The sequence below is a fragment of the Zootoca vivipara genome, chromosome 17 (genome assembly GCF_963506605.1).
Source record: "Zootoca vivipara chromosome 17, rZooViv1.1, whole genome shotgun sequence".
Classification (NCBI taxonomy): Eukaryota; Metazoa; Chordata; class Lepidosauria; order Squamata; family Lacertidae; genus Zootoca; species Zootoca vivipara.
In genome coordinates, this window is record NC_083292.1 from 5,222,478 (window position 1) to 5,247,739 (window position 25,262).

Sequence of the window (25,262 nt, forward strand, 5' to 3'; positions counted from 1 at the left end):
CAGCCTATCAGATAGCTATCATATCCTATCATATCTCCTCTCAGCCTCCTCTTTTCCTGGCTAATCATACCCAGTTCCCTCAACCTATCCTCATAAGGCTTGATTTCCAGATCCTTGATCATCTTGGTTGCCCTCCTCTGCATACATTCCAGCTTGTCAATATCCTTAAATTGTGGTGCCCGGAACTAGACACAGTACAGGCAAATACTATTTTAGGCACGTCCAAGATAATGCGTGAGTATGCATGTATGCATTGCGCCAGACCTGAAAATAACACAGAAACATCACGAAAAGGGGCAGGGCAGGGTTTTTGAAGGCTTTTTCAATGATGGTTCAAATATACACAATTTCACATAAACATGTGGTGCCTTGGAATGTAACTAGTGCATAAATGGGGAGTTGCCTGTACTCCAGGTGGGGTCTGACCAAGGCAGACTTACTTACCTTGATCTGGACGCTAGATCAGATGCAGCCTATGAGGAAAAAAAAGGAGAAGCAGTACCATGTCTCTTGTCCTGAACTATTTGGAATAAGAGCAGAAGAGAGATTTAAATAGTAATATAGGTTTTAATGAGGCAAACTCTGCAGTTTTTGCTATTAGTTGTGAAAATGTGCAGCTTTATTTCCCATATTACTGTGGAGAAGAGTATTTGGAGTTTTAGGAATACAGGAAGCTGCCTTATACGGACTCAGATCATTAGTCCATTTAGCTCAGTATTGTCCATCCTACCTGGCAGCTGCTCTCCAAGATGTCAGAAAAGGTTCTCTTCTTGCCCTACATGCAAAGTAACTTCTGAGTTATGGCCCTTGACCCAAAATAGTTTGGCATTAATCTGCAGGAAAGTGACATTGCCCAGGTCTTTTTGCAAATACAATGAGATGATCAGAAATCCATGATTTGAAATAATTACAGCCATACCTCGGAAGTCAAACGGAATCCCTTCTGGAAGTCTGTTCAACTTCCTAAACGTGAAACCAAGGTGCAGCTTCTGATTGGCTGCAGCAAGCACCTGCAGCCAATTGGAAGTTGCGTCAGATGTTCGGGTTCCAAAGAATGTTCGCAAACCGGAACACTCACTTCTGGGTTTGCTGTGTTCGGGAGCCAAAACGTTTGAGTCACAAGCCGTTCATCAACCAAGGCATGGCTGCATATGTATTTTAACTATGGTATGACACATGCAGTTTAACTCAAATTATGATCAAAGAGTTGTAAGCAATATATTCTGTATCATTTTCTAAAGTAGTGAATATTCGCTAGACGAATTTTTCGTTATAAGAAAAGACCTGTGGAACGAATTAAATTCGTCTAGCGAGGCACCACTGTGTTAAAGAAATTGTATAGCTAAAACATACCTTCCTAACTAGGATTTTCCCAGTTGTAAATAAAATATGCTAATTGTACTTGTTGTGTGAAGTGCAGATCAGAAGCTTGAGTTAAACACTGTTCCCCCCCAATAGGTTTCTCCTCCTCAGTTTAAATTAAATAAATTTAAATTAAAACACCCTGGTCTCATCAGACTGGAAAATCAGCATTGATAATCACAAGCCTCTTCAACAGGATGTAATTGGACAACCTTTTCCACAGCTTTCATGGCTGAAGGAGAATACTTTTGTCATTCATATACTTGCATAGAATGATAGAATTGTAGAGCTGGAAAGGACTCTGAGGGACATCTAGTCCAGTTCCCTCCTCTCCCCTTCCGTCTCCTTGGGAGTCCTCTGGGCAGCTGATGCTGCCGTCCCTGGTCTCTGAGCTGCCCCACCCCAAATAGAGGTGCCTCCTCAAACTGCCCCACAGGGGCCTGGGAACCAGTCCCAGAGGCACCATTTGCCTGGGGAACTTGCCTGCTACAACAAACAGCCGCACAAGCCTTTCGGAGGCAGAGATGTGAGAGGGCATTAGAGGTAGGAGGGAAGGAAAGAGGGACAGAGGCTAGTATTGCCTGCGGCACCCCTGACCATCATTCAAGGCACACTGGTTGAAAACCACTGGGCGACACCATTTTGGATCCAGTTTCTTTGATATCAATACAGTGGTTCCTCTGGTTACGAACTTAATTTGTTCCAGAGGTCCATTCTTAAGCTGAAACCATTCTCATCCCTAGGTGCAGTTTCGCTAATGGGGCCTCACGCGCCTCTGGTGCGCAATTTCCATTCGCATCCTGGGCAAAGTTTGCAACCAGGATCAGCTACATCTGGGTTAGTGGAGTTTGTAACCTGAAGCGTTCGTAACCAGAAACGTTTGTAACCAGAGGTACCACTGTATGTCATTAATTGATTAAAATCAGTGGCACTGAGGGATGCTTGGTTTGCACTATTATACAAGAGATGCTTAAACTATTAAACTAAAGTTTCACTTTGTAAAACAAACCATAGTTAGTAACTGGGAATTGAATCGTGGTTGATTGGTTAAAATACCAAATCCCTGATCATTGGACCTTGCAGTGGAGGCCACACAATTTCATGACTTATTTTTTCCCCCTTCTCAGAAAACCAAGAACAAGAAAAAAGGTAAAGATGAAAAGTGTGGATCTGAAGTTACTACTCCAGAGAACAGCTCGTCTCCTGGGATGATGGATATGAATGGTGAGTGGAGCAGGGAGACAGTACCAGCTTCAGCAGATGCAGGTGTGGTGCGGAAGAGGGGCCTCTAGACATGGCCACTTGACTTCCGCATGGATTGATAACCAACGTTGGTTTAGTGTTTGGCTATATAATAGAACCCACATGGGCATGGCTGAGATCTGGGGTCCCTCCTGATACTAGTATCACCAGACATAGTTGTAGACCACTTTTTGAAGTGTTTAGCACAGGCATAGGCAAACTCCAGCCCTCCAGATGTTTGGGACTACAATTCCCATCATCCCTGACCACTTGTCCTGTTAGCTAGGGATGATGGGAATTGTAGTCCCAAACATCTGGAGGGCCAGAGTCTGCCTATGCCTGGTTTAGCAGATTAAACAGTATACAGTAATCTAAAAGGCTGCTGGGCAGCGGCTGCTTCAGAGAGAGAATTTTTCAGGCTGGCTTTGTGTTGAATTGGTGCTGGTAGGTTTGGTAATGGTTGGCTTTCGTCTGGCCTAGAAAATGAAGCAGTAGGAATGGGAAATATCATTAGATAAGTAAGTTGTAAGGGAAGGAAATCTTAGCATTGTTTCCATAAGTTGAAATGAAGCTTGAAGCAAGTTATATAAAGCATTTGCTGAGTGATAATTAATTTTGATCTCCTACATTCCTGAATTCACAAGTTCCATACCCCACTTTCTGTAAAGCATAAAACATTGGATAAGATCTGAAAGCAGCAAGGCAGTGCATGGGTTCAAGCACTTCCAAAGTCAGTGTGAGGCCTGAGAGAATTTTCCTAGCTTAAAAGAAGGATGGGGATGTATCCCAGATCTTGCTGTGAGCTTGGGAGAATACAGTATTGTCTTGCTCTTTTGTGAGACCTGGGGGATTCATTTGCCTTTCTTCTATCCAGCAGAGAGCAAGGGCTGGTCCTTCCATCTTGCTGGGCCTCTGAGGCACTATGAGCTCTTCCAACACATGCAAAACCACTCCCTCTCTCAGGAAGGGGTAACACTGGAAGGAGCAGCAATATTTGACTGGCGATAAAAGCTCAGCAGAATTTACGGTCCCTCTAGATTATTTTGGATACTACCCCCTGGCATATTGACTCAAAGCATTTTTAGAAATAGCCTGCTCAGCCTTCTTTTGAAGAGATTGTGCAGCCTTCCTAGGTCACCTCTCCAGTTGCTAGACCAATCTGATGGTTGAGAATGCTTCCCCTTAAATCTGTCTCTCTGTGCTCTATATCCATTTACTCTTCCCTTTTTGCACAAAAAAACAGTTAAATAAGCACACCGTAGCAGTGTTCTGAAGAACACAGAACGTCGTTTTTGGAAACCCTGCATTTCATCTCACTTGATGCACTTGTTTCACTCTGGTTCAGTTTTGTTATCTTGTGACTAATACTGCTTCAGATTCTCATCTGATGTCAGAAGAGATTCTACCGGTAGGTCACATGGGGGTGCTTTCCTGCTGTAATATGTGTCCCTGTAAAGCCTTCAACCTGACAAAAGAAAGTCTGGAGAGTTAAGGTTTTCTCTCCAGAAGCATGTACTTGACAGATTAACACTTAAAGTGAGTCATTAAATGTTACCATGGCTACCATCGGTGGAATCTGTAATTTTCCAATTCTGAATGTCTTGGTGAGAGGCAAAGTAGGTAAGGCGATAGCTTTTATTAGCCAGCATCTTTCATCAAGTGTGGGGAACTGTTGAAACTCCATGGAGGAGTTTTTCAATTGGAAGAAGAAGAAGAAGAGGAGGAGTTTGGATTTGATATCCCGCTTTATCACTACCCGAAGGAGTCTCAAAGCGGCTAACATTCTCCTTTCCCTTCCTCCCCCACAACAAACACTCTGTGAAGTGAGTGGGGCTGAGAGACTTCAAATAAGTGTGACTAGCCCAACGTCACCCATCAGCTGCATGTGGAGGAGCAGGGAAGCGAACCCGGTTCACCAGATTATGAGTCTACCGCTCTTAACCACTACACCACACTGGCTGTGGCCAAAGCCTATTTATTACCTATATTAAGTTGCCCTTTATTTTATTTGAGCATCACATGAAGCTGTCCTTAGGCTGATTCAAATCATTGGTCCATCTCACCCAGCAATGTCTCCCATAACTAGTAACTACTTTTTAAGAGCTCACCCTTGGCTCATTCCCACCACCTGCTACCATATTTTTTTAGCTGGTGGTGGTTAGGATTAGATTTAGTACCTTGTACAAATAAATAATGCATTCTGCCACTGAGGTATGGATCTCCCCATATTCAGTTGTGAATTCTTTCCCTAGGAGAGCTGCTCTTAGAGAGGGTCTGTATAACCAGGGTGGAGTGGGAAATTGGTCCTCTTTGCTATAAGCAAGTTCAGGTATCTGGAATGGGTCTAAATCTCTCTCGTTTAAGTGCATCCATACACAGCCATGTAGCGCTGACTAGATGTTTATTGGCATGAATGAAGGATGAATTTGCCGGAAATCTAATTACCTGCATTTACCTTGGTGCAGATTTGATTGAACTAGCCATTTTAGGTGCATGCCGTTGTCTGATGCAATTTAGAAGATGTAGCTGGATTTTACTCCATAGCTGTGATCTCCTTCAAGTGCCTTTTTAGATGAAGCATTTACCCCATGAAGGAGGAGCTACTAACTTTTGTAGCAGCCGTGTTTCCTATGCATCCCAGTATTTGTGACTGTCCTTTTGTCAATAATGGTCAATGCAGTTCATTCCTTTAAATTCCACCCTGTAATAAAATCAGATGAGCTTAGTTTGTAACCACTGCATTCAGGAGTTATGTGATCACATTCAACATAACAGGGGCATGTATAAGAAAGGGAAGAAGGAGCAAATCATGAAAGAACAGTATAAAGGAGTAGCCAACACTTGCAGGGAGAAAGTCAGGCAGCTATAGCTCAAAACAAGCTCAGGCTTGCAAGAGAGATTATAAATAATAATTGGTGACTTTTGGGCTGTGTTTGAAGCAAGAGCGGGTCCTCTGCATGAAGGATATGGAGAAATGCTATTGGGTGACAGAGTGAAGGCATAACTGCTCAACGTCCATGCTCAACCTGGTGTTAATGGAATAAAATAAATGATACAGAGAGGGTACTGTAGCCCAGGATAGGAAAAGAGGAGGAAAGGGAACACCTAGCTACTTTAAATGAATTCGGATCTCCAGGGCCTGGTGAACTGCTTCCAGGGAAACTGAACGAACTTGCAGGTGTAATCTCAGAATAAGCTTAGACTACAGAATAAGCTTAGAGAATTCATGGAGAACATGGAGACTGGAGGTGGGCAAATGTTGCCCCCATCTTCCAAAAGGGGAAGAATGAAGACTCTGGGAACTACCGGCTGGTCATCTTGATGTCAATACCAGGAAATGTTCTAGAACCAGATAATCAAACTGTTGGTCTATGAGCACTTAGAAAAAACAAGTCATGATTTAAAAGTTTGGTGGGTCAAGGGAATGCTGTGAATGTAGTGTATCTTGATTTTAGTAAGGCTTTCGACAAAGTCCCCCATGATATTCTTGTGGAGAACCTGGTGGACCGACTGAACCCAAAGAGTTCATCCTGGGTTTGTCGTCATCCTGGAAAAAAGTGACAAGTGGGTTGCTTCAGGGTTCTGTCCTGGGCCTGATGTTGTTCAACATCTTTATAAATTACTCGTATGAAGGAATTAAAGGAAAGCTCATCCTGCAGTTTGCCTGGCTGCCAATAGGTGGGCATGTCAAGTGCAATATGACAACAGAACAGCAAACAGGCATACAAGCAAGTATCAAAATGAGTTGCAGGACAGACGAGGGTTGTTTCCAGAAATTGTCCTCCTCTGCTGCCATTGTACATCTGACACAGCCATTTTGGGCTCTGCATCTGCTGCTGGGAAGGTAGAAAGCAGGTACAAAGCAAGATGGTTGTTGAGGAGCTGCCTTGGCAGGCATGCACCCTTGGGACCAAAAAGGAGGTTAAAGGTAAAGGGACCCCTGACCGTTAGGTCCAGTTGCGGACGACTCTGGGGTTGCGGCTCTCATCTCGCTTTATTGGCCGAGAGAGCCGGCGTACAGCTTCCGGGACATGTGGCCAGCATGACTAAGCCGCTTCTGGAGAACCAGAGCAGTGCATGGAAATGCCGTTTACCTTCCCCTCGGAGTGGTACCTATTTATCTACTTGCACTGCGTGCTTTTGAACTGCTAGGTTGGCAGGAGCAGGGACCGAGCAACGGGAGCTCACCCTGTCGCGGGGGTTCGAACTGCCAACCTTCTGATCGGCAAGCCTTAGGCTCTGTGGTTTAACCCATAGCGCCACCTGCATCCCAGGAGGTTACTGCAGGATATTTTATCCTCTTCAACCCCCTCTCCTCCATGAATGGTGGTTGGGATTGGAGTGAGCTGTGAGGGGATTGGGAATAGCAACAAGAGTGAGTGGGTGGGTAGGCAGGGGTGTGGGGAGTTGTGAGAGGTGGCGGTTGAAAGGGATGGGGGGCAGAAGGAGCCATGAGAGGCTGAAGAAGTGAGGGGTTGGGGGAGGTGGAAAGGGGTGGGGGGCTTGGCAGGATTAGTGAGCAACACATGCAGGTCAGCAGCCCCTAAAATGTAAATAACATTTTGGGAGTGTTCATCGCTTTCATCAAGCCTGTCTCTTATTTACAGATGATAACAGCAACCAGAGTTCCATAGCTGATGCTTCACCAATAAAACAAGAGAACAGCAGCAATTCTAGTCCTCTGCCAGAGCAGAACTCCACAGGGCAGGCAGATGGCCCTGGAACAAAATCTGACGACACTCAAGCAGATGCAAAAGAGGAGCCTGGTTCAGAAGGTAATTCATGTACAAATCTTCCTACTCATAACTGGTAGGTAAACAGTTGACATTCCATGTGCACCATATAAACTTCATTTGTTAGCAGACACACTGTGTCTCCCACTTGATACAGTGGTACCTCTGGTTGCAGATGGGATCTGTTCTGGAGGTCCGGCCGGATCCCGAGGTTTTTGCAACCACAGACACCGCTTCTGTGCATGCGCATGGGGCAGTAGAGCACTTTTGCGCATGTGCACGCGGCAAAAACTCAGAAATATATTTCCGGGTTTGCCACTTACGTATCCCGAAGTTTACATAACTGGAGGGATACGTAAGTGGAGGTACTACTGTAACTAATTTAAGATCTGCCCTCCTCCCTACTGCTTTGAAAACTGACACTCCGTTTTCACTTAGCTACTTTTTGCTTTCATTGACCACATTCACACAATGCTAAACCATGGTGTAGTTCTATGTGGACGAGCCTCCATAAGCTCAAGGAAAGTGTTAAGACTCATAAGCGTCCCATTCCCTCCATGCAGGGGGGGGGGCGCCACGCAGCCGTGCCTGCCCGGCTGCTCTGCCGCTCCGCAAGCCTGCCCGTCGCACAGCAGCGCCTTTGGCGACCGCGCTGAGCCCGGCCGCCTGCCCGCTAGTTGCGCTGAAAAATGGGGCGGCGGCGGGATCTGTTGCACCACGGCGCCAGGGCGCCAAAGGTGCTTAAGACGGCCCTGACTTCTGTGAAGTGTAGGCATGCTTTCAACAAATCCTTGGCTTAGTGTTTTGTACAAAACAGGGATTGTGATTTACAACAAGCAATGGTTAACTGCTAAACAACTTCAAACCATGTATTATGAAGCTGGCTTGTTTAAGTAACCATCGTTTGTTATAAACTATGATTCAGAGTTTGTAGATTTCACTAACCAGAGAATAGATAATTTGAAAGCAAAGCAAAAGTCAGTGGAAATATTGTTCCTGATGTGCTGCTTGTCTACATAGTGCTGTGGTTAACCCTTGGCTTAATGCAAGAGTGGGGAACTGGATGCAGCCTGTCATTTAGATTTTAAAAATCTGGAGCATGCTTAGAGTTTCTTCCTTCATAAGTTTGAATCCAGGTTGCAATGGCGAATATTCTGGGCAAAAGCAGGAATTGCATTTGGCACTGAATTTTAAATTTCAGCAGACATCAGCTCCACTTAGTTACTCCAATCAGGAGTTTAAATTGAAAACATGCTGAATGCAAGTGCTGCCTGCTGAAGAACAATTGGGAGCACACTCATGTTAAGGTTTCTGCCTGCTTGCAGCCATGGCTTTTCCTACCCACACCTGGTATCATATGGTGTCAGGTAAGGCTGGGGGTAAAATGGACTGCTGGCTCATATTTGACCAACAGACTAGAAGTTCCTTATCAATAAGGAACTTACAATGCAAAAAATAAGTCATTCTCACTTTGTGCAATTACTGTTGGTGATAAATTTTCACTGAGCTGAATGTAAAGCACAGCTCAGTTCTGAAAGCTGTTCACGTTTACCCCTTACTTTAAGATAGCTTTATTAAATTACCTGACTGCTTTAGTGCCAGTTCCAAAAATATATATTTTGTTCTCATCTTTCTTGACTCTTCTGCTGACTTGAATTCAGTTGATCACTTTCTGCATGATTACCTTTATATCCTAAAACTCACTGATTCCATTGACTCACTCTCTTCCTACCTGTTTGCTATTCTAATCCATCCTCTACTTTCCTTCTCTGTTGAGGTCCCTGAGGGCTCTGTTATTAGTCCTGTATGCTTGTCTCTCTAGATACGTTAGCCCCGTGTAAGCACACAATATTCCATGGTGCTTGTTATGCTGATGGTACCAAGCTTTACCACTCTAGCTCAGTTACAGGTAGGTAGCCGTGTTGGTCTGATGCAGTCCAAATAAAAATAAAAAATCCTTCCAGTAGCACCTTAGAGACCAACTAAGTCACGGGTGTCAAACACAAGGCCCAGGGGCCTAATCCGGCCCGCCAGACCTCGTCATGTGGCCCGCATAGCCGCCGCCGACAATAGCTGCTGACAGTAGTTCTGGAGCCTGCGATTGGCCGAGGGTCAAAACTGGGGGCGGGGCTGCAGGCGGAGGCCGGGGCGCTGGGGCCGCGCTGACGGCCTTGGCCAGGGAATTTCAATTTCGAATGAGGCTGAGGGAGGCGGTGGCACAGCGGCCAGACGGGGAAGTGAGATGCAGGAGGAGGAGGAGGAAGCCCGCCGAGGAGGTAGGAAAGCCCTACAGGCGCCACCGGCAAAGTTGGTGCCGGGACGGAGCAGCGCTGGATTTTTTTTTGGCGGGCTTTGCTGTTGTCTCCGAGAGCGAGTGAGGCGGCACTGGGGAGCCGCCGCCCGCCGCTTCCCTTCCTCTCCTCGGCTGCATCCGGGAGGTGGGCGAGCGGGCGAAAGGGACGCGGAGTGAGCCTGAGGGGGAAGTAGGCGAAGCGCAACAGCCGCTCTCTTGATGGAGCCGGGTTTCTCTTCCCTCTTCCCCCGTTTTCTCCTCATCCTCATAGACATTCGGGAGGGTGCCTGGCTTTTGCTCTGCCCCCCACCCCCGAGCCGCCCTTTGGCTTCTCAGTTCCGGCGGAGCTGCTCCCCGGGGGGCGGCCGGGAGGGAGGCGGCGGCAACGGCACGGGTTCCTGCTCTTCCCGCTCTGCCGCCGCCTCCTCTCAGCCCCTCGTGATGTAGGGCTCCAGATGGAGTCGCCTCGCGGTTTGAGTAGGTGGGAGGGGAATTTTTTTTTGGGGGGTGAGGTTTTCAAGCCTCCTCTGCCTGCAGTCCCGGTAGGGAGAGGCGGCGGCGAAGGCGACAACAGCGCGGGTGGGGGAAAGAGCAGCTCTGAGGCGAAGATGCACGTCTGCTGGGGCTGCCGCCGCCTTCCTCCTCGGGAAATCCGCTGCCCTCCCTCAGCGCGAGGGGAAGGGACTCTGGCGCTAAGGAGGGAGGATGCAAAAGCAAAGCAGGGAGTTGGCGCTGCACCGCATGTTCCTGCCCCTCTCCAAAGCATGGGGTGGGTTGCAGCGTGTGGTATCCTGCCTAGTGGGGTTTGGGTGTGCGCAGGGCAGGAGAGGGAAGCCCTCTTTCCATCTGCAGGTTTTTAATCCCAGCAGTGGCTTTCTCCTTCCTGCCGGAGGTTTAGATGAGCCCCCCCCCCCCCCGGAAGCCGTCGATCCCCACCTTTTGTTCAAATTTCCCTCGTTTACATCCCCTCCCACACACGCGCCACGACGCAGGAATGTGATCCGCGTGGGGGCGGGAATGAGCTTACATTATTACAAAAAACAGTAATAATTGAATGCAGTGACAATAATTTATGATAATAAAGAGTGGACACATAGTCCTACAGACACAACCGGCCCTTTGAGGGTGACCAAACTGCTGATGCGGCCCCCGATGAATTTGAGTTTGACACCCCTGAACTAAGTTTTTCATAGGTATGAGCTTCCGTGTGCATGCACACTTCTTCAGCTCAGAACGTTCTTCCTTCATCCAATTCCTTGTCTCCAAGTGCTTTTCTGTTTCTGCTTGGATGTTTCATAGGGGTCTTAAGATGCCTAGGACTGAACATCTTGTCTTTTCTCTCAGCTAACATTCCCATTTTATTTATATTTCATAAAACGTATACAATGTTCGATTGTAAAAAAACAGCAACCTCAGAGCAGTTTCTAAAGAGGAAAAAAAATGGCTATAAACACAGTTTAAAGCATGGGTAGGGAAACTAAGGCCTGGGGGCCGGATCTGGCCCAATCGCCTTGTAAATCCGGCTCGCGGACGGTCTGGGAATCAACGTGTTTTTACATGAGTAGAATGTGTCATTTTATTTAAAATACCTCTCTGGGTTATTTGTGGGGTATAGGAATTCGTTCATTCTCCCCCCCCCCAATATAGTTCGGCCCCCCACAAGATCTGAGGGACAGTGGACCGGCCCCCTGCTGAAAAATTTGCTGTCCCCTGGTTTAAAGTATTAATAAAAAACAAAATAAACAATAAAGTAAAATCAGAAATCAACATTCTACATTTATGACTAGGCATGTCTAAGCAAAAATGTATTTAACAGGCTCCAGTAAGGGTACAGTAAAGGCACCTGCCTCATGTCAATATGTTCCTATAATCAGATTGGGGGCTAAATTGAACCTTAAAGCATGCCTTATAAAATGCACTCATTCAGATAGTAAGCTGTGACATCTGTTTCAACTTTCATAGTTCAAGATTTATTATAGGTCAGATAATATGGATGTAGATTGATTCTTCCTCTTCAGAGGAGAGGTCTAAATTAACAAGTTTTTAATCAGAGAATAAGGAAGGACACCTTGTTCAGGTTTTGGCAGAGAAATCCATGCAGTTTTTCATAACCTCTACAAAACTGCATCTACTTAGGCCAGGGGTCAGCAAACTTTTTCAGCAGGGGGCCGGTCCACTGTCCCTCAGATCTTGTGGGGGGCCGGATTATATATATATATTTTTTGGGGGGGGGGAATGAATGAATTCCTATGCCCCACAAATAACCCAGAGATGCAATTTAAATAAAAGGACACATTCTACTCATGCAAAAACATGCTGATTCCTGGACCGTCAGCGGGCCGGATATAGAAGGCGATTGGGCCGCATCTGGCCCCTGGGCCTTAGTTTGGGGATCCCTGACTTAGGCTATGTCTTCTGTTCATAATGTTTAAGATTCTGACTTTAGATTCCTCCTGTATGTGATGGTAGGATGACAATTGCTTATAAGTTTATAAACACTGGCTGGATTCCTGGGTAGATCCAATTATGGAGCTTGTGTTTTAGCAAGTTGCACGAAATACAAAAGCCTTTCATGTTATGAGATACTACAGTGTGTACTTAAAAAACCCTTTTAATGCAAATCTAGCCTTTAGTGTGATCAGGTATGCTAGGTGTGCTTTCAAATCAAACTCTTACATTGCAGCCTTGTGAATACTGGAGGGGGTTACACCCACACCTTGCATTGCTCTGCTAATGGTTTTTCCATGTCCCACAAATAATTGTCTGGATCCTTGTACTTTACCTTCCCCATATCCATGTGGTCTTGGCCTCCCTCTAGTGGCCAGCTCAAGATTTCTTTTGTACGTTGCTTGAAGAAGAATCAGGGCTTTCCCCCCCAGCCAGAACCTTTTCCGGCAAACCCTCTCTGTGTACATCATCCTGGGCAGGCGGCGCGTTTTCTGTGTGCAGGAATTTGGATGGATTAGGAGCGATTTTGGCACTTTGCTTCTCTTCCGAAAGAAGCCCTTTAAGAGAGGCGACATTGTGCGTGTTTTCTCTAAAGTGTGAGATTTCAACAAGTTTGGCGTCATCCTGAAAGAAGCTCAACAACTCAGGGTTGTCTGTCAAAGAAGGTGGGAGTTGCTGCACCTAGGAAAAAAATACTGATAATTCATTTTATAGTGCTTTTTAGCCAAAGATCCCAGAGCGCTGTACAGTGGTACCTCGGGTTACAGATGCTTCAGGTTACAGACGCTGCAGGTTACAGACTCCGCAAACCCAGAAATAGTACCTCGGGTTAAGAACTTTGCTTCAGGATGAGAACAGAAATCGTGCGGTAACGGTGCAGCAGCAGCGGGAGGCCCCATTAGCTGAAGTGGTACCTCAGGTTAAGAACAGTTTCAGGTTAAGAACGGCCCTCCAGAACGAATTAAGTTCTTAACCAGAGGTACCACTGTACAACATTAAGAACATAATTTACACAACATCATAATGACAACATAATACACAGCATCATAATGAAATAATCATAACAGGCCCCCCATTTAAAAGGCCATAAATTGCTCCAATGCCCAAGTGTCCTTGCGTTCTAATCCAAAATCATTGTCTCCCTTCTAGCTAAGACAACAACAAATCTGTATGTAGTCTATGGCTGGGTGGAAAACAGATTAGCAACCTTGGTTAGATTAATTGACTTTAAAACCCTTTTTAAAGTTGGGCCAACACATCTTGGAAAACATAATAGCAATACTTAAAGCCTGCTATCTGCACTTTTAATGTCTTAAAGGTGTTCCATCTTCATTCTTATACAGAAGGAAATGCTTCTTCCCAAATTATGCCACACACACACACACACACACACACACACACACACACAAGCACATACCTTCTAAGAACAAGTAAAGTGCACATTTTTCTTCAAAACTATTGTTTGGTAGCATGCAAACTTATGCAGATTAAATAAACTATAATTTATTAGAGAGTATTAGTTATACTCTCTAATTTGGTGAGAACCCTAATGTGAAGTACTATATACATTGTGATTCAGTGCAACCTTATTAACTTTTTCAGATGCTTCTGATGAACAGAACTCACAATCTTCAATGGAGAATTCCATGAATAGTTCAGAGAAAGTGGAAACTCAACCTTTGGCAGAAAATGATATAACCACAGATGCATCTAAAAACTCTCAGGTAATTCAAAAATCATAGATACGCAAATAAGTACTGTCAACAGTGCGAATGAAAGTTTGACCTGTCTTGTCCATTGGATTAACATCTATGTGTTCATGCTTTCTAGTTCTGTGAATGCTTTGATTTCTTTCCACTTGAGCATTGACAGTGAGCTGTTGTGCTTTGCACGTGGTCTAAGCAGCAAGTTGTCATTAATATGGGAGAACTAGTAAATTGCTAGATGATCCTTTTAGGGCTGTATGTTCCTTTCCACATAAAGTGTTAATAAGCTGGAAAGATGGTAATGTCACCAGTTTGAAGTGAACAAATTATGGAAAAAGCATGTTCCTTTTCTTCTAAAATCCCAGCCAGAAGGTATGAAGGTTGTACTCCAGCCTCGATTATCTTCTGAGACCTCACATTATCCCTTCTTTCCCTATGTGTCTGGGAATTGATATAGCCTTAACAGTCCACAAGCTGCAAATATGTCTTCCAGGTGGTTACTGATACTTGTCTTAGTATGTCTTGCGAGGATCATAGAACCGTAGAGTTGGAAGGGACCCCAAGGGTCATCTAGTGCAACCCCCTGCAATGCAGGAATCTTGGCTAAAGCATCCATGACAGATGGCCACGCAACCTCTGCTTCCAAGGAAGGATAGTCCACAACCTCCTAAGGGGGAACTGTTCCACGATCAAGGAGCTCTTATTGTCAGAGTGTTTTCTCGTATGTCTTGGTGTGTGTGATCTTATGGGTTGGGGCTATAAGGTAAATGTGTGTTGCCATTTTGGGAACTAGGACTTACACGGGTAACTATGATGGCAGCTTTCATGTTGCTTTGTGCGCCATGACACTTGCTTTCTGGGGTTGTCTTATACCTCTGGAGCACAATAACATTATTTTGCTTTTATTCAGTACTCATGCTGATTCTTCTTTTTTCTCTCCTCCTGTTAAGGACTCTGAAGGAGCGCCACCTTCAAAAAAGATGAAAGTAGAGGCTCCCTCTCAACAAAACGTTGATGAAATATAGACACTAGATTTTTCCTGGCCAGTTTTTATGTAAGGTACATCAGTGGGCTAAATTATATAGAACAACCATATTTACATATATTCTCTTGGATGAGGACAGAACTCCTATGAACTTTTCAAGTTACCAAGCAAAAATCCAAGAAACCAAGCAAAGGCATAATCTCTTCAGGCACTGAAAAGTTTTCTTTTCTGTGAAGCAAAACGTTGAGAATTTAAGTTACTGTCTCTGAAATGGTTGGAGTAAACAACTCAGGAGGGGTCTACGCACTGTTTCTAATGTCAAAATTACAATTATGTTGCTGCTGTATTTTATCACATTCTCTATTTAACATTATAAGATATTTAAGGATGGTACAGGTCAGGTCTTCTCATGTGAAGTTCATCCTTCTGATGTGATGTCTGCTTTTTTCTTTTTTGTGTGTGCCTTGTGTTCCAAAACAAAAAAACAAAACAAAACCAGTGCTAATTTTTAAAACTTGTTTTTGACAGTTCTCTCCTCTGCAGAGTGGCCTACGGTTTGTACAACGCCATATAGGAAACTTTTCATTGTGTTTGTTTTGTTTGTTTCTATTTTATACCCTGGTGCTTACTATTTTAACATAAGAGCTATTGTGAGAGAAATCAGGAAGCCATTTTCACTGTTGGAGTCCAGAGAGAACCATACAGCTGACGCTTGATTTTTCTGCATCCTCAGGGATGACTTATTTTTAATGCATCAATTTGAGCCACCAAGACCCTCTTCTGGCAACCTCCACAGAAATGCATGCAAGTTACACAGTAACAATAGCTTTGAATATTTTCCTGATGGCATGCCTCCCCTTGGCTGAATAATGTAGTCTTTTAAAACAGATATACCTAAAGTGAACATGCTCTGCTGTTTACTTACCTTGGTGCTGGTTTGGAAAAGTATTGAAGCAAATTATGCGTTTTAAGTACTAGATCTAGATAACTTTATCAGAGTCTTTTTTAAAAAGTGGGTCAACTATAAATACAGGTACAAATAGGCATATGTATTATGACAGATGTAGTTTTGATTGAAATGAATTTCATTGTACTGTTCTTTTACAATCAGTTTACTGATACTCCAGGCAATACTGTACTTGAGGCTTACTTTTGTTTCAAGAGTAGCTTGTAAATACAGTCTTGTTACTTCTGTAATCTCTTCTTCAGACATCTCTCAGTTTTTGAAAAGTTCAGTTTTATTTCTTGCATGTTTGACTTGGCAGGAGGCAGTGTGTAAATCATATCCATGCTACACAGCCATTGAATATGCTGAACCATCTATCCATATCAGATGCTTCAATGCGACTTGTAATCACTAGTATAACCACACAGTGGTGACTAATTCCTTTTGAAATCAGTGCAACTTTAGTTGTAACGTTTTAGACATTCCCAATGGGGCTTAATTGCGACTAGAACTAGCTGGGGTCTGGCTTATTATGTTTTGCACATCTAAAGAGGTGTTGAGCCCTTAAACCTCCATTTGATGGCTGGGGAAAATATGTGTGTGAATGGAAAACACAGAGGTGGCATAAGGAAGCAATGTGTCTTGATAACTATGAAGCTGCAACCTGCAGCCGTAAATGTGGTTGCATTTAATTTACAATGGAAGTACTGGGTGACCTTTTTATTTTTAAGGAAAAACAACCTGCCTCCAATCAAAACACTGCATAAAAGTAATTTACTAAGCTTTATTTCTGATTTCTCCAGCGGTGAAAATGGCTTGAGCTTTAACTACTGTAATGCATTTGCAATGAATTCCGAGAAAAGTTAGAAGAGGTGGAGGTGCCAATTCTGACCTTCCATCACAACATTTTTTAAGCTGCAAAGAAACTGGCTATACGCCCAAGGCTGATATATTTTTTAATGTTAAAGCAAACATTTTGCATCTCATCAAAATTAAAATTGGCTGTGAATTGTTCATGAAAGCAGTGTGCTCCCTCCAAAGTCTCTTTGTGCTTCGATCACAAAATTCATTTAATATCAAAAAGAGCTGTTATATTTGCACAGTATACATAAAGGGTAAACTGGTTTCCCCAGCCCTTGAATTGTGTATCTGCTTCAGAAATGTGGGTTATGACTGGTTAAATGGCAATCGGTATGGACACTAAATCCATATTTAACCAGGGTTCGTTTTTTGAAAACATATTGGCTGATCTATGACATAGACAAATATATTTTTGAACTTTAAAATTGTAATTATGTAGCTTTTAATTGATCAGTGCTAAAATGTCAGTGGGTTGGAAACCACTGTTGATATGTTGTCATGCCCAGTAGTTGCTGTCTGTACAAGCTTCAATTTTGTGGTTGTGTTTTTGATTTGTTTTACACAGGTTTCCAAGAAAGTAGATAGGCTTTTTAAATTTCAGAGCTGAATCCTGTACTTAATAAAATATAAATAGCACTAAAATACCTCAATTTTTTTTCATTAGGTAGAAATGTTTATTGGCATTACTGACACTGATAAGCTTCGTGATGAAACTGGCTTCTTAATTCCTACTATACTTTCTTTCCTCGGTTATGTGTCAGCCATTCACTAAGGCCTGCCGCCGCCACACAATTCCCAGTGTCTTTCAGTTGGGCTCGCTTGTGAATTGAGACCTGCAAATGAAAGATGGGTGGCAGTAGCCTTTGATGAACTGTGCAATCATTTTCCTATTCCATGACTCAAGAAAAAGAAAACCAGCATAACCACAGTGGTTAGTGGCTCTGCTTTGATTTGCAATGTTAGATATTTGGATACTCTATCAAGAAATAGGGGTTGGAGAAAGCAAATGGAATTGGACTCCTTGCACCCATTAGTATCAGTCTGCACCCTTTTATCAGGATGGAGGAAGATTTTGATGCTGTTTGGTATGCAGAAATTTAAAAAATGTGCATGCTGTAACTACTCTGCCTTTTGATAGGCCATTTGGATGTGCAGTTCAAACACATTTTTAATGCTTGAAAGTTATAGTTTAAATTGAACCAGCAAGGAAGGGATCTTGCAACCTTTGAGATTTGGTACTGGGTCCAGCTCCTTGGTTTGCTGCCATCTTTTGGGATTTTGTTTTATGGGCTTGCTTGGAAAAGGCTGAATTGATAGCAGTGGGGAAGGGGTGAGGAGAGTCTCAACACACCTTGCATCTGAGTGACTGGAAGTTCTCAGGCAGGCAATAGGTGGTGTCCACCAAACACACAGCTGTGCAATCTGTGCTCATTTCAGTGGAGGTCATGCAGCATCACTGGTTGGTGGGTTGAATCTGACTCTTTTTTTTTTAGAAATAGCGTGAATATCAAGAAGTGCTTCCTTATCGACACACTGGGCATTTGGACACTCAGTTACTCTCAAACTACATCTGTATACATAAACTAGCAAGGTAGCTGATCTTTGTGGGTTGTGGGGTGAGGAGGAAGACCTTCTAGATGGGCAATTTACTCAGTCAAAACATTTTATAGCAGAACTGTTCATTTTGAAGTTCTTAATAAGGGTGGGGGAATAGTTGTTAACATTCCAAAAAGTGCTGGCACTTAACAACAACAACCAGTCAGTGAGGCAGCATAAAAATTACTGGCTTTTGTGGTAGTTTGCTTCATACAGAAACATTGTCATGTTTTAGAATGTTCTTTATATCTAAAGCCCTGCTAGAAGGTGTAAAGAATTTTGTGGGTTCTTTTCATTACCTAATTGTTTTTCCACCTTAATGATTTTGTGTGTTGTACAGCAGTATAATTTTTCACTTATTTATTCCATCAGTAGCTATGGTTTGTACAATGTACAATGGTTTCATTAAAAAAATAAACTTTAAAGTCACAACACAAAATGCTGTGTGAACAATCTTTTGAATAAGAACTTAAATTAGTTGACTCAAAAGTGTGTGTGTGTGTGTGTGTGTGTGTGTGTGTGTGTGTGTGTTAGCTTTCACGTGCCTTGGGAAAGGACTGTAGTAAGCAACATACAGCAACATTATTTGCTTACAGAATGTCCTAGATTCAGTCTCTGGCATGTTGGGCTGGGAAGGAACCTGGTCTGAAAAGCAAAACTGTTGCCATTCTAGATGGTTAACTGAGCTAGATGGCCCTGTGGTCTAGCTACATTAAGGCGGTTTCCTACAGCACTCTTACTTGACAGTAAGGTATTTATCCCAATGGGACTTCTGAGTAAACATACCTAGGATCACTCAAAAGTATTGTGGCAGATTGGCAGGCTGACAAGTGTTTTGTCTTGAAAGCTTTAGGGGACTAAAACTGGTGCTTTAATAAATTGCCCTTTGAGGTGCTCTAAGCCACTATTTCCCTTTCTTTTCTTTTTGCTGCAAATAGACTTAACAAGGCCGCTTCTGTGGAACACTGTCCCATGAGTTGTGGCACAAACTTACTGACAACTGGAAGAGGTTGCTTTGCCAGCAACACTCCTACTAGTGAGACACATATTTTATTTAAGTTTTATATATGCCACCCTTCACACAAGCATAATTCAGGGCGATTCACAATAAAATAATGATAATTTAAATACTACAAATAAAAGCAGTTTCCAAATTCATAATGGCAACAGGACTCATTCACACAGCAGAAATAAAATAGATGGAATTCTTTGGCCAGGCAAGATAGCTTAGCCCCCACCCATAGGATCTTATGCCCTAGGCCAACAACCTTCATGTGTTATAATTTAGCTGCTGCCTTTTTTAATCTGGCTGGGTTGTGTCTCACTAAGGCAATATTCACACCATGCATTAAAGGTGCTATGATTCCACGTTAAACAATAAAGTGTTCCCCCAGAGAATTCTGGGAGCTGTAGTGAAGGGTGCTGAGAGTGATTAGGACACCCCTAGTTCCCTTTCCAGAGCTAAAATTCTCAGTTTCCTGGAAAGTGGGGGCGACACTTAAACCACTCTGGAAATTGTAGCTCTGGGAGGGAAGCAGGGGTCTCCTAACCATTTCCAGCACCCTTCACAAAGTTTCCAGAATTACGGGGTGGGGGTGGGAGAGAAGAGAGAACTGTAACTTTAATGTAGAATCACAGAGCTTCAAATGTATGGTGCCAGTCATACTTTGAGCATACCCATTAAAATGGATGGCGCTAAGTTGCAGCTAAGACTGCGTGCACATTCTCCCCTCCCTCCCTGCCTCAAAGAGCTCTGGGCATGGTAGTTTGTTTAAGGGTTGCTGGGAGCTGCGACCCCATGAGGGGTAAATGACAGGGGAAAGACACTGCTTCGAATATGCTTCAAAGGTTGTAATGCTGCGTGTCCTCCTATTTCAGTGGGCCTGCTGGAGCAAATTCCAATAAAATATTTGAGGGGGGCGTCTCACCCCCCCCCCAAGTTGATGGACGTTGCCATTCAAACAGGATGTGTGCACCATTTCATATGATCGATTATGTGGGGCGGAGCTTACCCGCCCCACCAAAAAAACACATTTTTTTCCAAGCTGGCACCCCCCCCCCCAGCTGGCAAGTGTGGCTTCAAGCCGCCTGTTTCCATCTACAGCAGGCATCCCCAAACTGCGGCCCTCCAGATGTTTTGGCCTACAACTCCCATGATCCCTAGCTAACAGGACTAGTGGTCAGGGATGATGGGAATTGTAGTCCAAAACATCTGGAGGGCCGAAGTTTGGGGATGCCTGATCTACAGCTTTTCTGGTTGCCGGAAGTCGCCAATGTACTTATGGCTGGCTTTCGGACGGGGAGGCGATGGGTCCGCTTTGTTCTCGTTCCTACGCATTTCGCGTTTCCCTCTCGTGTTTGTATGCTGTGAGCCGCCCTGAGATCCGCGGAGGAAGGGCGGTATATTATACAAGTCTAAGAAATAAAACAAATCCCTATCAGCCGCCAGCCTTCCTGCGTGAGGTGTGAACCCGACGCCTGTCAGCCACGAACCAGGCACTGACTCTCCGCCGAGGCCAAGCAGAAGGGCGCGCACAGCCGACGAGGCTCCCAGGCGCCCCGCTCCGCCCCTTCCCAGCCCAGCCGAGGTGGCGGCGGAGGCGGCCGCCCGAGAGGCAGGCAGGCGGGGCCAGGGGGGGCGGGAGGCGGCAACGGCGGACCCAGGCGGGGCGGGCCGGCCGAGGAGCTCCACTCGGCCGCGCCGGGCCTGACGGGGCAGACAGAGCCGGCGGGGGACGAGCAGGGCAGCGGCGGCGGCCCTAAGCCTTCAGCTGCTCTGCGATGGCGGCCGGCGTGTTCCTCCGGGCGGGCCGCTTCCCGGGGCTGGAGGGGGCCTCTCCCGCCCCGGGGGCCGCGGCGCCCCTGTCTCGGCGGGCGGAGGCGGCCGGGCTCTCCTCGTCGGAGGACAGCGAGGACGAGGGCGGCGGCGGCGCTGTGGCGGCGGCGGCCCCTCGCGGGCGCTGCGGAGTCGTGGGGCCCCCCGGGGGCGGCCGGCGCCGTGCGGTGGGCAAGCGGTCGGGCGCCGCGGCGGCGCAGATCATCCACTCGGGCCACTTCATGGTGTCGTCTCCGCACAGCGAGCACCCGCCCAAGAAGGGCTACGACTTCGACACCGTCAACGAGCAGACCTGCCAGACGTACCGCTTCGGCGCGGCCGCGGGGGCCGGAGGGGGAGGCGGCGCGGCGGACGGCGGCGGCGGGGGAGGCCGCCTCAGCATCGACGCCTCGCTCACGAAGCTCTTCGAGTGCATGAGCCTCGCCTACAGGTGAGGAGGGGGCGCCCGGGGAAGGTCGCCCGCATTTCATACCCTCTGATGAAAAAGAGGGGTGATGAGGATGAGGATGATAATAATAATAACAGCAACAATATAAATATAAATAATAAATTCCCCGCCCACCCGACTGGTTTGCCCCAGCCACTGGGCAGCTTCCAACACATATAAAAATGTTAATAAAACATTAAACGAGAGAAACCTGCCTACTGAAGGCTGCATAGTTACTTATGGCCTTGGCTCAGGGGGTCGCATACCAGTAACTCCAGACCAGGGGTCAGCAAACTTTTTTCAGCAGGGGGCCAGTCCACTGTCCCTCAGACCTTGTGTGGGGCCGGACTATATTTTTTGGGGGGGTGGGGGGTGGGAATGAACTGATTCCTATGCCCCACAAATAACCCAGAGATGCATTTTAAATAAAAGCACACATTCTACTCAAGTAAAAACACCAGGCAGGCCCCACAAATAACCCAGAGATGCATTTTTAAGAAAAGGACACATTCTACTAATGTAACAACACACTGATTCCTGGACCGCCCATGGGCCAGATTGAGAAGTTGAATGAGCCGCATCCGGCCCACAGGCCTTAGTTTGGGAACCCCTGCTCCAGACCCTCCAACATTTTCCCTATGAAAATAGGGATGACCTGAGGAAAAGAGGGTTCATTGCGGGATCGAATCAGAAACCGGGATGGCTTCTGTAAATTCCGGGAAAATAGGGACGCTTGGAGCATCTGTTATTTACTACCGCTACTGATCTTATTTTGGCTAGTTAGAGCAAGCCTCAGTTTGCTTGTTGTTTTGTTTCCAGCCACCTTTTCTCCAAGGCACTACATGCTTCTTTCCCCTTCCTTCACAACAACCTGGTGGTGATTTATTTATTTATTTATCTCATAAGATTTAAGCACTGCTCGGTGGTTATTTTTCTTTCTTTCGCAAAGCAGTTTACGAAAGGTAAAATGGTAAAATCGAGACAAAACTCATGACTCTACTGTGGAAATGTACAAAAGTTAAAATACTACAACAGATTAAAATCACCTCAACTTTTTAAGCATCCAGATAGGCTTGTCTAAGCAGCCGTGTTTTTATCAGCCTCCACAAAGAGCGCAGTCAGAGATCAAAGCACCTGCTTGATCTCAATAGGCAGGGAGTTCCAAAGTTTAGGTGCTGCTGCATTAAACAAGTATGAAGTGGCACCTACAGTAGTGCCAGTTCCGCCAGTTGAAGTGGTTGAATGAGCAGCTGTGCGGTAGGCTAGGCTGAGAAATGGTTGCTGGCCCACCAAAGTCTGTTTGGAGATAACGGGGCTTGCTTGTGAGTGGATGTGTGTGCAGCAGGCGCATGAAGCAGGTAGGGTTGGTGAGAGCATCAACTTCTAATACCAGCCCTTTAGCACAGAGTCCAGTGTGCTGCTGCCCTACATGCAACTCTTGTGGAGGAGAGTTAACCATGTCACTGGGCCAGCACTGGGCATGGGGTGTCCTAATCTTGGGAAGTGATTCTACTGTTGTTGTTTTCGTTCTGATTGAGTGAGTGAGTGTGCTTTTTTGTATTAATAGGGTGCTTCATAGAGAGCTTATGTATCAAAACATTGGTTGTAAATGGATACCAGTTGCCATGCAGTGGTAAATTTTCAGCTGTAGGAGGTCATTGTGATTGCCTGCACAAAGAATGTCAGGGACTGCAACCCCCACCATCTTCAGCTGTTGCTCTTGCTAGCTAGGGCTTATGGGAGTTGGAGTCTAGTCTCTGATTATTTTTCTCATGCTCTGACTTCCTCTGTGCTAATGTGTTACAAAAAGTAGTAAAACTTGGAAGCCTCATCATCACCTCGTTTCCTTGCCTGCCAATTGCCCTTGCCCTCAGTCACATGATATCATTTGCCCTGTTTTGAAAAAAGTCAGGAAGCTGTGCTTCCATTCTTCTGCACCATTGATATATATATATATATATATATATATATATATATATATATATATATATGTAGGCATTGCACGCGTGGAGGTCACAGCTGAGGTTGAGGAAGCCTGCTCTGGAGGCTTGTGAGAGGGGCAAGTGTGGGCTGATTTAGTGTAGGACAGGCATCCCCAATCTTCGGCCCTCCAGATGTTTTGGACTACAATTCCCATCATCCCTAACCACTGGTCCTGTTAGCTAGGGATCATGGAAGTTGTAGGCCAAAACATCTGGAGGGCCGCAGTTTGGGGATGCCTGGTGTAGGAGAAGACGTTAAAAAAATGTACTGAATTTGTGTTGCAAAGAATGTGAGATTCTGTCTTCTCTTGCATGGTAGCAGTTTTCAAGTACGCATCAACAATTGTCTTGAGTGTGACCCCAAATTAGCCAAAGTAGTTAACTGCAAATCTTATTTGCAGAAAGAGCTATAAAAGTAAGTTTATGGTGGAAAATCTTAAGTTCCTTCAAGTCAGCATGTTGTTTTGGTTTCCACTCCTCTTTTGCCCATTGCAAGAAAAGAGTGTGCTTTCTCTTTACCATGCTTTCTCCTTTGTATGCATTTAACTGAGAGATTGAAGTGTCAAAAGCTACGTTGATAGATGTCTAGAATTCCATGAGAGAATGGAAACAACTTTTGGGAATTTACACTACAGTCTGTTTTTTCTTAGACGATTCTCCTCGTCTTGCCTCAGGAACATGATTTGCTCAACATTGCAATGTAAATTTGTGCTAAGCTAATTGGATGTGGTAACAAATGGTAGAGCTGCCCTGTTGGATTAGACCAAGGCCTGTCTTGTTCAGCATTCTGTTCCCTACACAGAAGGTCTGTTGTCATACTACTATGAGGAAACTGTTTATAACTTTAAAACACAGTGTCCGCTTGCTTTTTTTTAAAAAAGTCTGCCATTAGACTGTCTGTTTCAGAAGTTGGAGCTGGCACATAAGCCAGTAATCTAGCTAGAAAAGCAGGGTGTGGAAAGGGGCTGTGAAGGGACCGGTGAACTTCCTTGCAAGGAAAGTTTATGTTTGGGGCTCTGGAGAAAGAGAACTAAGGAATGTGTGCAGCCACTATAAAGGCCTGTATGCATGGTGTGAAGGAAGTGGATAAAAGTTGCTCTTCCTGCAAGAGATTCTGAGCAGACAAAAAGCAAAACTTCACACATTGCAGCCACAAGATATGGAGATGGTTTTAAAAAGAGACGTGAGAAATTCAGGAAGGATAATGGCTACAGTCATAATGGCTGTGTGAATACCAGTGGCTGAGGACCATGAGCAAGAGAGTGCTGTTGCACACATGGTCTGTTTGGGGGCTTCCCAAAGCCATCTTACTGGCCACTATGGGGAAAGGGATGCTGGACTAGGTAGACCTTTGGCCTGATTCAGCAGGGCTGCTCTGATGTTCAAGACCAGTTTGTGGGGCTGCTTTCCAGACAGTGAGTTACAAAGCAAACTTGCTTTCAATAATGCAAAAACACAGTGTCAGGTGGACTATTAGGGCTACAGCTGAATTTTGTTTCTAAGTGGGCTAGTATTTGTCCTGTTGTTGTAGGAGGGACATGTTACATTTTTCTAAGCTAGTAATGTAGTATGCAAATTGTGCATTGTGTGCTAAATTCAATCTGCTACAGTAATGAGACCTAGAAAGTCTTTTATCTGCCTCTACAAAGTATTGCAGGGACATTTTCTTCTCTATGCCTTCACTGCCTAAAGATCAAAGTATCACAACAGGATCAAAGATTGTGACTGATCCAGATTAGATAGGTGTCTGTAGGTGTGCACTGTCTCACAATGCTTTGCAACAGTGATTCTCCCTCAGTTAATGAAAACTTGCAAAATATTTTGTGAAGGATTATGTTAACTTCA

General features: G+C 45.0%; 2 protein-coding genes across 3 annotated transcripts in view; both read left to right on the forward strand.

Moving 5' to 3' along the window:
• Positions 1 to 18,611, forward strand: part of BCL7A (BAF chromatin remodeling complex subunit BCL7A) — a 30,453-nt gene extending 11,842 nt beyond the window's left edge. Inside the window, exons 3-6 of the mRNA XM_035098711.2 lie at positions 2,490 to 2,586; positions 7,212 to 7,379; positions 13,681 to 13,802; positions 14,735 to 18,611. Coding sequence (XP_034954602.2) covers positions 2,490 to 2,586; positions 7,212 to 7,379; positions 13,681 to 13,802; positions 14,735 to 14,809 — 462 coding nt within the window. The 3' untranslated portion in view covers positions 14,810 to 18,611. The remainder of the gene's footprint in view (positions 1 to 2,489; positions 2,587 to 7,211; positions 7,380 to 13,680; positions 13,803 to 14,734) is intronic.
• Positions 18,612 to 20,846: 2,235 nt separating this feature from the next.
• Positions 20,847 to 25,262, forward strand: part of MLXIP (MLX interacting protein) — a 58,078-nt gene continuing 53,662 nt past the window's right edge. The window contains exon 1 of one of the 2 annotated variants that reach the window (XM_060269524.1): positions 20,847 to 21,438. In XM_060269524.1, coding sequence (XP_060125507.1) covers positions 20,954 to 21,438 — 485 coding nt within the window. In that variant the 5' untranslated portion in view covers positions 20,847 to 20,953. The remainder of the gene's footprint in view (positions 21,439 to 25,262) is intronic. The other variant, XM_035097950.2, reaches the window with a different exon arrangement.